Raw genomic sequence first — 12727 nt, 5'->3', positions numbered from 1 at the left:
TAATCTAGTATTTGCATAATCATTTTAAGGATAACACATTTATTATTGGAACTATAATTAAATTCTTGACTAATTGCAGTTAATTACTCAATTTTTTTTTTTGTCCATTAGTTTGTTGTTTGCACACGAGATTAATGGGTGACATCCAAAGATAGTCACTCAATTTCCGTGCATTAATTTGATGTTTTAGGAATGTCATTCATTTAATTAATTATATTAATTTTTTGAAACTAAATTTTAATTCAATTAATTTATATAATTATATTTCATAAATTTATAATTTTAATTTTAATCCTTTTTTTATTTTTAAATTATGATATTTTATAAACTATAATAAATTAAAAAAATTCAATTTATATAAAAAATTTAAATAATATATCAAAATAATTGACATCGTATATAATTTAAAAAAAAAAAAACAAAAACTTTATATTAATCAAATACCAAATCAAAATTTTAATTTTACTTTGAGAAATCCTAGTCTTAGTGCAGGCCCAAATCTATGTCTCATTCTGGAATTAGTCTTCTTTAAGTCTTAACCCAAACAAAGGCCCATCTACGAATTCTTTTTCTTTCTTTTTCCTTCGTTCTCGGAAAGGAAAGGAAGGGAATAAACAATTCCCTGAAAACCGACGAAAAGAAAAGAAAGAAAACTTAAAAAGGGCAAAAAAAAAAAAAAAACTTTTGGATCAATTCGAGATCTTCTAAATATTTCGTCTCATTAGGAAACTTTCTCGGTTGATACTCACACTGAGAAAAGAAGAAAAAAATATAACAAATTACATTTTTTATTTTTCTTTAATTTCCACAATTTGATAAATTTTGAGAAGAGAGAAAAGAGAAAATGAATATATTCAGATTAGCAGGTGATATGACCCATTTGTTTAGTGTTCTTGTTTTGCTTCTCAAGATCCACACCATCAAATCTTGTGCTGGTATGTCCATTTTTCAAGTATTTACTTTATTTTCTTCTGGGTTCATTTCATTTTATTTTATTTTGTATTTTATCAATAATTTGCTGCTTAAGATTAAAAAATAAATGAACTTTTAAGTTATATTTGAATGTGGGTTTTTGATAATTTATTGTTTTGTTTGAGTTGTTGTACAGTTTATTGACTACCCAATGTGGAATCTTGTGAAATTTATTTAAAAGGGCAATTTTTCTTTAATATTGTCGGATGTGAATTCATGTATTTTTTTGAATGAGCTTTTAGTAATTTGAATGTATATGTATGTATATTTGAAGTTTAGAAGAACGGAGGTATGATAAGTTAGGACTTTATGTAATGCTTCTATTTTGGGTTAAGGTTTCGTTAGTTGTTGGATTTAGTGACAATGTTGAGATCAAGAGGTTTGTATTAAGTGGATTTTGGAGGTTCATGGTTTGTTAACTCGGAGCTTGCGAAATGGTGTCTTATTTTGCAATTTTTCCTTCTTTGTAGCAATAAATCTATAGGGATTTATGAACAGGAGATTTGTGGAAATCAAAAGGCTGATTACATTTTGTTGGATTATACTGTAGGTTAGTGGTTTTTATGTCTTGCTGGCCGATGATTTCAAGACGAACATTATAAACTCTGTTTATGATGAGGACCTAAAACTATAACTGTAGCTGAGGTGGTGTTTGGTTTTTTCTAACTCTATAAGGAGTTGATTAAGGGTGGCAATGCCACCTAAATTTAGGCTTTGCTTGGTATGAAGGATGGAAAGAGGTGAGGATGGAAAATTTGTTAATCTAACGGTTAAAATTCATAACCACTTTCCTACTTTATAGCTTAACCATTAAATTAATAAGTTTTCCATCTGCATCCTTTTTGATCCTCCCTACCAAGCAAAGCCTTAGAGTTGCTTGATCAGGTTGATCTGTTTTGCACAACTTGCTTATGAGAAAATTTTCTTTGGTGAGATGACTGAAGGATTCATAGGCGGCTAAAGCCATTTACTCATTGGAAGTTAAGGCAGTCGGTATGAGAAGTTAGAGATGCTATCAATTGAGGATATAGTGAGCAAAAGCTTGCTAAGATTGAGTGACCTTATGCTTACATGATTGAGGTTCTATCACATTATGCTGCAGTATCTGGAGCTTTTTCTTCATAATTTACATACACATGTGTATGCTTATATAGCATCTTGGCCATGATTACTGTTATGGGAAAAAAATATAGCATGTAATGGAACTGAAAGAGTAGGAATTGTTGATCCTTACTTGTATTCATAGGCATGCTATGGCCTTTGATTTAACCCAGGCAAGATAACCCTTTGTGCCTTGTCTCCACTGTGCCATTGTGTCTCAGCATTCTACATTCAGTTCTGTCCCACACTCCCTGAAATGTCTTATGAGCTGTTTTATGGTTCTGAATCTTTTATCTATGATATAACTTCCTATATTATCGTGCAGGCATTTCCCTAAAGACTCAGGAACTCTATGCTATTGTCTTTGCTACTCGTTACTTGGATATATTCACTGGTTACATCTCGCTTTATAACACAATCATGAAACTAATATTCCTGGGAAGCTCTTTCTCAATTGTGTGGTACATTCGACATCACAAGATAGTTCGCAGATCTTATGATAAGGACCGGGATACATTTCGCCATTATTTGCTTATGCTGCCTTGCCTATTTCTTGCCCTTCTTATAAATGAGAAGTTCACCTTCAGTGAGGTATCAACATCTTTCTTCGCATTTGTTGGAATTTAACAGCATTTTATTTCCATGTAGTCATTACAATCTTGATTCTGTATGTTAAATTTATTCCGCTTAACTTAGAAGCTAGTTACTTTGTTAATGTGTTTATATTAATTATTCTTTAAGAAATTATCAGGTTCTAATATCTTTCAGACTATATATTTTCATATATTGATATTTGTCTGAAAAAATTGGTTGAGCAGGTCATGTGGACATTTTCCTTATATTTGGAAGCTGTCGCCATACTTCCTCAGCTTGTATTGTTGCAAAGGACGAGAAATATTGACAACTTGACTGGACAATATGTGTTTCTCCTTGGGTAAAATTTTCCTAATCAGTTTCAAGTTTGCTATAATTTTATTACGTTGCATGAAGAACCCTTAATTCCTGGCTTTCATTTCCATATAATGTTGCCTCCTTTTGGATTAATTTGGTGGGGAAGGGAGGGAGAGAAAATCTCTAACCAGAGTGTTTCCACTTGATTGCCACTGATTTTCTTTTTGTTGAAAACTTGATATGATTTTGTGTTGGACCAAAAGTTTTGTCTTGAAACATGATTAACTACACTTGATATTTTGCAAGTGCAACTGTTTTTCATCTATAACATTTGTTTTGTGTTTTCATGTTGCTTTTATTCTTGTACATTTTTTCCTGTTGGACTATATTGCTATTACCATAAGTTAGGAGATGAGGCAGGATTAAACCATTATAAGATTTTGAGCAGCTTCATTAAGTTGTTAAGAAAGACAAATGAAAAGTGAGGAGTTCCCTTATTCTGTAGGAGATTGATTTGATTTTGACCTCCCGCTGCAGTAAGCAAGAATGGGAGTAAACAAGAGTTCAAGAAAGCAGTTTGTTCAACATCTTGAATTACAAAAGAGATGTTTCATGGAATTGTTTAAACTAAAATGGCTATAATCTGTAACCATAGGCTCCATTAAATTATAGGAGAATTGCAAAATGAGTTGAGTAGAATACATATTGTTGGGGCTATCACAGATGAGGCTGGCATGAGAATAAGTTTGTCATGAAATGTTAGGATCAATGTAGATCTCAAAATTAATATCCCTTTAGCCTTTAGTTCTTCTAGTTGTTTTTTTTTTTTTGGGTTTTTGGAAGGCCTAGGGGGGGGGGGGGAGATATCCAGCATTTTATAAGCTTTTGCACTCAGCATTTCACGACATTTTTGCAATATTATCTTTGACACGCCATGAACCAAACTACCTTTGGTTTCATCTCTTTTCACAACCATGTTACATCTTGACTTGAAAGATACCTTAAACTTCAAGACAATAGTGCAGAATTAATCCCTTGGAGAATTTTCATATTGACTCCACTTAGCACCATGATATGTATGCATTTTTTTCTTCTTCATACATCACTAATCTCTGAATGCTAATTCTTGGTTAGGGACTGATATAATCTTTTTATTGTAGTGCATACCGAGCATTCTATATATTGAACTGGATTTATCGGTACTTTACTGAAGAGCACTTTGTCCACTGGATAAGTATGATTCTTCTCACTTTCTCCCTTTTTGTCACCCCTTCTCACTGACCTCGTGTCAGTGCCTAAGGCCATGGTGTATGAAGAATGTTTGTAGCAATGTATCTCTGTGCGTGTGTTTGGGATAATTTATTTTATATTTCTTATTTCCATCACCTTGTTTATATGATTGCTCCCTTCCAGCTTGGATTTCAGGGCTTGTCCAGACGTTGCTTTATGCTGATTTCTTCTACTATTACTTCCAAAGGTAATCACCTCAACCACTCTGAAAAGTACTTCTAACTTATGTTGATGATTGTCATAAATCTGATTATCTTTCTATGGCTGCAGCTGGAAGCACAATGTAAAGCTCCAATTACCAGCTTGAGACTTTAGTGGTGGAAATTTGTAATTAGCATACATAGATGTAATCTGATCTGATTTGATTACCGGTGCTTGGCATTCTTTTGATTTGCCTCTTTGTTTGGGGGTTCTTTTTGCAAGCTTGTAAGCAACATGGCTTGGTTTAATACCCTAAATACCGTTACCAAATACCTTGAGAAATTGTAGTGCATATTCTTTATATAAAAGCTAATCGGATGGGGAATTTTGACTGACAGTTGCCATACCGTGGATTCTTTGTAACGTTACTAGTGGTATAATCAAATCAAATTGAGTTGATAAACTGCTAAATTCAGAGGTTGACTCAACTCGAAAACTTGAAATCGAAATTTAATTTGAGCTCGATCGAGTTACATTTTTTATGCTCGAGCTTAACTCAATAGGTTTGGTAAAATAGAATTTATTATTTAAATATATTTAATACAATTTTAGGATTCTTCTTTAAATTAAATAGATTTTATTAAATCGTCAATTACATCTAAACAAAAAATATTGATAGTAATTTCAAAAAATTATGTCTAACTGTAAATCTACAAATCTATAACTTATGACAGTAACATTATGATTACAGGAGTAATTTTAGGCTATAGTTGTGTTTTTTTTTTCTTTTTTGAATATTATTTGTGTTTTTTTTTTTTTTTTTTGAATATAATTTGTGGGTCTTATCTTATTACCAAAGAAAAAAAATTAATATTGTAAAGTGAAATAGGTGATTATTAATTAGTAATTTTAAATACGGCAAATAACATCATATGAAAAAATTTTAGTAAAAAATTAGTTTGATAAAAATTAAAATATATATTTTACATTTTATATATCAATATGAATTTTGATATTATAATTTTGATATTTTATATATATTAGACACAGTTAGTTACTTGACGGATATAAAATTGTCTAGGAGATAGACTTAGGTATAACCAATAAAGAAGCATAGATTGGTATTGGTCCAAAATAATCCAAACTGATGCATGCTGTTTATGGATTAAACTTCAGCATGCATAAATCTGAACAAAGATAATTTGATTTAACTATCTTCTGCTATTTATTGCTAAGGAGAGGTTTTTACACCTTTGTGGTTTTAACATCCATACAATGAATTTTGTAGAGAATAAAGATTTGTGAAGTGCTCCATGTCATAAGCTGTATTTTTTTATTTTCATTTTTTTCTCACTTTATCAAATTTTTTTCTTTTTTTTTTTTCTAGGATAAAAGTTTTTTAAAGTTTAGGGCCTGCAGTAGAAAACAAACTTTTTTATCTTTTATGATCATTTTAAAGATAAAAGTTGGTAAGAAATTGCTTTTCTCGTATAGATTGATGACAGAAGTTAACGAGAGATTGATCTGTACATATAAAAAAAGTTAATGAAAAAAAGATGAATATGATGGAAATTGGTGGAAAGTTGAAAAGAGTTGGCGAATAAAAAATAAAGAAATTTGACAAAAGAATGAGTGAGTGAGAATGATTAGAGGAATTAGGGTACACTTACACACGTGGGAGACATCTTTTACTAATTTTCCCTTCTTTTACTTTTTTTTTTTTTTGGTTATTTCATTTCATTTTTCTCATTCATTCCCTCTCTATCCTCTTCTCTCTCTAAAAGAAATTTGAGTCAGAAACCATCATCTTCTATTGCTAGACATCATTGTTTATAGTTGCCCTAGCGGCGATTTCACTCCATAATTTAGCGATTTCTTCTTTTCACTTCTTTTATCACTTTTTCATTTTAAGTTTTATAAAAAAAAAAAAATCCTTAAAGCTCTAAATCTAAACACAAAAAATTAACATGTCGTTCATCTTATTTGTCATTGCCATCGTTCCGTTACCAAAAAACTAACTTCCTTCCTCCAGTCTTTCTTATTTACATTTTAATCTAATTAATTTTCTCAAAATCCCATTTTATCATGACTCACCATTATTGTCACAATGATCCAACTTACTACTATTCTTCGTGGCTAGCAAGATAATATGTTCGATGTTCGATTATGTGATTCTTTTATATCTTATTTTAAAGTTTTACTTTGGTCATGATAACTTTTTTAACTATAAGGTTAAAAAAAATTCTAAAAAAGTAAAGAATTAGATATTTCTCATTAAACTTTTCCTTTTTTTTTTTTTGAAAGATCATGTTATAGGTGAAGCAATTTTTATAATCAGTGTAATTTTTTTTTAATGAATTTATCTTCTTAGTGCTTATTTTGATTTTTTATTCTCATGCAACATTTTTTGTAAGGATATATTTTTGAATTTCAAGATTCTTTGCATTTTTTGGTAAGCCTTTTCTCTTTCTATAATTAGTTGTCTTTTAAATTGTTGATAATGATGGTTTTTCAGCCTTTTTTGGGCAAAAAAAGGATGGATTTCTAGCTTCATTTTTATTATCCTCTATAGAAATTCGATTCTCCTACATTAGTGCAGTTATTTCGTAATTTTTTTTATTTAGTCAACTATTTGATTGTCAAGTTTTTTAGAGATTTATTTCTATTTTAGAATATAACAATTTTCTTTTCATTTATCATTTTTTTTTGTTTTATTTAAGTAGTTTCCTAATAACGAACATTACTCTTCCTATTTTATTTTGATGTATTCTTTCATTCTAAAATAAGAAAAGAAAAAGATAGTTGTTTTCTAAGTTTTCTATATGCTATTAGAGCTAATTAACCTGAACCATTAGACTGTAGCCATTTGAGTTTCTATCATGGTTAGTAGAAGTGAGAACTCTTATTCAGAGGTCACGTTGACACCTGAAGGAACAACTTCTGTTGTTGTTCCTAATGTTCCCAAAAGACCAATTCTTCTTATTATTGGATACACTAAAGACATTTGTTGGTGGATTCATGGGAAACCTCCTTATAGAAGACTTGCATGAGAAAGAGATGGACGAGGAAAATTGGCAGCCATCAATCCTAACCACATATAGAACTGAGTTTCTTCAGCAAGGAACAACTTGAAATCTTGTAAAAAATACGCCAACAAAACCTTCAAAACAACTCTATAACCTTTGAAACTAGTTTCTTAGCATAAAAAAGTAATTTCCTAAACGCCTTAAATGTTCAATAGGGAAATACAAAATCTTGGATTATTGATTCAAGAGCATCAGATCACATGATTAAATATGCATTATTATTGACACCTATAGATCTTGTTATGATAGTTTTATTGTGAAAATTGATTATGGTTCTCTCTCATTGGTGTCAAGAATAGGTCCTATTCTAGTTTTAAAAGATATAACACTTAACTCTATTCTCCATATCCTTAATTTAAGTTATAACCTACTTACCATTAATAAGCTTATGAAGGATAGATGTTACATCACCAAATTTTTTTCAACTTATGTGAATTTAAGGAATTAGGCTCGAAGAGGATGATTGGTAGTGCTAGAATGCATGTAGGGCTCTACCTTCTTCAAGATAATGCAATTAAGAGACCACAAAACTCTTGTATAGCCTTAGCTTCTAGTACTATTAAGGATAACCTTATCATGTTATGACATTATAGACTAAGACATTCAAATATTTTGTACTTAAAAAGGTTGTTTCCCTTATTATTCAATAAAGTCCCTAAAAGTTTTTAATGTGTAATTTATCAACTATCCAAGCACACTCAAAATACCTACCCTAGTGTTTCTTATAAACCATGTCAACTATTCTTAATGATTCATAATGATATTTAGAAATCTTCAAGAATTAATAATATTACAAGTTTTAGGTGATTTGTTACATTCGTTGATGATCATACTCGACTCTCTTAAGTATTCTTTATGAAAAAAAAATTCAAAATTAGCCAAATCTTTCAAAACTTCAATGGCATGGTGCAAACTCAATTCCAAGCCAAAATTCAAGTCCTAAAAACAAATAATGGACTGAAAATACTACAACTCCATTCTCAACCCTTATCTTACCAATCATGATATTATCCATCAAAGCTTTTATGTTGACATTTTACAATAAAATAAAATGGTCAAATGCGAAAACAGATATTTAATAGAAGTAACCAGATCTCTCTTGTTGACTTTCAATGTGTCTAAATATTTTTAAGAAAAAGCTATCCTCACTACAACTTATTTAATTAATCGAATGTCTTCTCGAGTTTTTTACTTTAAAACATCTTGTCAAACTCTCCTTACTTTTTACCTGTAAACTCGATCGATCTCTTTCATTCCCATTAAACTCTTTAGCTATATTGCCTTTATTCATATCAACCTACAATACTACAACAAGCTTGATCCTAAAACCTTAAAATACATCTTTATTGGTTATTCCAAAACTAAAAAGGCTATAAGTGTTACTCACCTATCACAAAAAAGTTTTATAACCTTATAGATGTCACCTTCTTTGAGAATTATTCATATTACAGCAAGAGGAGAATACCACTCAAGAAAGTCAATTCTTAGCTAATAACTTGCCAATTTCCTAACCAACCCTTTTCTTAGCTATTGACTTATTAATTTCCCATCCAGCCCCTTTAAAACCAAATTAAAAAATTCAACATGTTCAAACAACTTTTGACTTTTCAAAACCCTAAAGTTATGCAAGAGAAAACAAAAGAACTTATAGTCTACTTAAGGAAGCAAAAAACACAAGAAGAAGTAGACAACTATACACAGCTAAATACTAAAATCAACCTGATATAAATCTGTAAGAACGTAAAACTAACACAAGTAATGTACCTGTTGAATTTGAAATTAAAACTTGTGAGCCAGTTGGTGTCCTTGACACTCTTATTGTATTAAGAAAAGGTGTGAGATCATGCACCTGGCTCCTTATCTGTACATACTCTCATATGAAAGGTTAAATCCAAACTTTCGGGCCTTTGCTACAAACTTTGACAATGTGCAAATTCTAAAAAATATTCAAAAAGCCCTTACTGAACCAGATTGAAATGCAGCGATTTTTAAGAAAATCAAGGCATTAAAAAAGAATTGGATATAAAAAATTTTAAATTGCTAAAAAAAAAAAAACTCAGTTTGATATAAATGTTCACAATAAAGCACAATGCAAATGAAAGTATAAATAGGTTCAAAGCTAGACTTGTTGCAAAAAGATTCACTTAATCCTATAGGATAGACTATGAAAAAACATTTGCTCCAATAGCCAATCTCAATTCAGTCAGAGTTTTTTTTATCACTAACAGCTAATTTGGATTAGCCTCTCCACCAACTTAACATAAAAAATGCATTCTTAAATGGTGACTTGGATAAAGATGTCTACATGAAAATTTTTCTTGGTTTCGAAGGGCAAGACAACATAGGCAAAGAATGCAAACTTCAAAAATCTTTGTATGGATTTAAACAATATCCTTGAGCTTGGTTTGAACGGCTGACCAAGGTAATGAAGATGTATGGATTCCTTCATGTCAATCTAACCATACTATATTTGTTAAATTCACTATTGCAAGACAAAAAGTCATTTTTATTGTTTATATGAATGATATCATAATCACCGGAGACCACAAGAAAAAAAATAAATGATTTGAAGAAACTCCTTGCAAAGGAGTTTGAAATAAAGAACTTAGGGTTCCTTAAATATTTTTTTAAGATTAAAATGGCTAAGTCAAGAATAGAATAATAGTATCTCAACATAAATATGTACTTAATCTACTTAAAGAAACTAACATGATTGGATGCAAATCTACTTATACACTCATGGACTTAACTATTAAAATTGAAAGCGAAGATGGAAGCTCTCTCATAAATAAAAAATAATACCAAAGACTAGTTGAGAAGCTTATTTATCTCTTTCACACACGATCTGACATAAGGTTTGCAATGGGATGGTGAGTAGATACATCAATAATCCAATTAAAGAACACCTCAAGGCCATTCATCTCATCACATCCTAAAGTACTTAAAGAATGTTACAACAGTTTTGAGACTGCTAAATGAAAAGAATTTTAAAATAAAAAAAATGACATGAGTTGCCACCAATCTTTTTTAGAATGTGTTGACCACCTAAAAGTTTATCTTTTTAATAAAACTAGAAAAGTAGATTTAAAGTTTATAAAAAAGATAAATTTTGATCTAGAAAACTAAATTGAGTCCGGGAGTCGATTACGTATAATGAAGGATTAGTAACCCACAACACCTATAAAGTAGTACCACTTAATCATGCACTATTTTTGATGTGGATGAAATGGTTTTGTTTTAAAATTTAATACTAATTCCCTTAATTTAAAAAATAAATTTTTGTTAAAACTCTTTATTTAGGAATATTGAGAAAATCTTTAAGCTAAAGAATTATCTTAAAATTTTTTTTCATCTAGGTAAAATTTAAAATAACTCTTTTAGCTTAAGATTTAATACAATATTTCTTAAAATAAAAATAACACTCTTTGTAGAAGATAATTACTGGTGACTCTTCAATATCTAAGTAGAGTACCTTCGAAATATTTTCTTCAAATATTATTTTTGTTTTATTTTATAATATCACAACTTTAAAAAAATATTTTTTTTTTGTTTTGTAAAACATTTTATATAAGAAAGTAAATAATGGTATTATCAGGTAACAAATAAAAATTAAAGACAAAGAAATGTGAAATGAGTGTCAACAATAATATAATAATGCATGTATACCAATGGATATTATGCAAGATGATGAAATGCAATTTGAAAAAAAATGAATTCTTAAATATAATGAGATCACTTTGACTCTCCCACATTTAGGCAAAACTTAGATGCGACTATTTATATTTAAGATATCATTTTATTAGTATACTTTTATTATTAATTAGTTATTAAACCTATTGTTGAAATGAATTAAGGACTCGCATGAAAAACTTAATAGAATAAAGTTTCTTAAATACCCATGTCTAGGTGGCATTCAAAAACAAATTATTCCAGTCAAGATTTTCACACATATCCTTACAGTTTCAGAATAGTTTTAAGTATAATTTTAGGGTCATAGGGGTTTAAAAGTTTTAAAAATTTTTGGGGTTCAAGGCTTTAAGGTTTTAATTTAAGGGTTTAAAGTTTTAGGGTTTTCGGTTTTTAGGGTTTTGATTTTAGAGTTTGAAGTTTAGGATTTTGATTTTAATGTTTGAAGAGTTTAGGGTTTTAGTGTTTGGGGTTTAAAGAGTTTAGAGTTTTAATGTTTGAGGTTTAAAGAGTTTAGGGTTTTAATGTTTGAGGTTTAAAGGGTTTAGGGTATTGATTTTAGGATTTTGAGGGTTTAGGTTTAAGTTTTTTTTAATTTTAAAAAAACACGAACATCTATAAAAATCTTCAACATCTAGATAAACTTTCAGAGCAAATTTGATTTTTATGACTTTAAAAAACTATTTAAAATTTTTTTTAATTTCATGAAAACTTATTATTAATAATATAATTAATTTATTCAGTGATTTTTTTAATAATAATTATCCAACATCTAGTTAGAATTATCATTATTTAAAATATGATTGTATTCCCTCGAACGTTTAGGTAGAGAAAATTTTCTTATTACTCGTTAATTTTATGATTATTTTCTACATATTTTATTATTATTATTTAACACTTAGATTATTATTCTTAAAAAAAATTAAAAAGAACCAAAAGTTTTACAAATTAATTTTTTATTATTGGTGTTATTATTATTATTATTACTATTATTATTACTTATTGTAAAACAATAAATTCTAAAAGTCTTAAACATACATAAATAGCCATAATGAAGTAAAAAGATATATATAATATATATAATAGTAAATATAAAAATAATTACCTGAACCGGACTGGTCAACGGTCTGATCAACGCCGGTTCAATCAATTCAATTGGTTTGACGAATTGAAAGTTTAGTCTAATCTAATTGAACTGGTTCAAGGCTATTGAAAAAAGTGAATCAGCATGTTGATTTTCATAGATCCTTGGTTAGGTCGTAGGCACGCGCGGATCCTCTTCTCTTTAAACGGCCTCATTTTGCTTCTTTGTCGCCAGTGGTCGCCAGTGACCAAAAAATTCAAAAAAAAATTTTCAAAAACTCTCATCAATATCTTTTTTCCAGATCTGATCTCCTTTTTGCTAGAAACAACCTCAATAAGAGCAAATTGGGCTTTAAAATTTTTTGTTTCTTTTTTTTTTGTAAAACCAAAATTGATATATTTTTTTATTCTTTGCAAGTAACTCAGCGCTGTTGGTTCTCTGCCTAATCGGCGAGGACTGTATTGTTTTTTTTTTT

At 29.4% G+C, this 12727-nt stretch overlaps 1 protein-coding gene across 1 annotated transcript; it reads left to right on the top strand.

The window, feature by feature from the left end:
• The first annotated feature begins 597 nt into the window (after positions 1-597).
• On the top strand, positions 598-4792 carry LOC111288613 (ER lumen protein-retaining receptor-like). Its single transcript, XM_022879572.2, has 6 exons — positions 598-935; positions 2399-2664; positions 2892-3007; positions 4125-4198; positions 4378-4441; positions 4525-4792. The coding sequence occupies exons 1-6, from the start codon at positions 845-847 to the stop codon at positions 4559-4561; spliced, it is 648 nt and encodes a 215-aa protein (XP_022735307.2). The 5' UTR covers positions 598-844; the 3' UTR covers positions 4562-4792.
• The last annotated feature ends 7935 nt before the right edge of the window (positions 4793-12727 follow it).

This window comes from Durio zibethinus, chromosome 4, assembly GCF_047325235.1.
Source record: "Durio zibethinus cultivar Kanyao isolate XHJ-2024 chromosome 4, ASM4732523v1, whole genome shotgun sequence".
In the NCBI taxonomy this organism is placed as follows: Eukaryota; Viridiplantae; Streptophyta; class Magnoliopsida; order Malvales; family Malvaceae; genus Durio; species Durio zibethinus.
The sequence above is the reverse complement of the archived record's forward strand: the minus strand, read 5'-3'. Positions and strand labels throughout refer to the sequence as shown.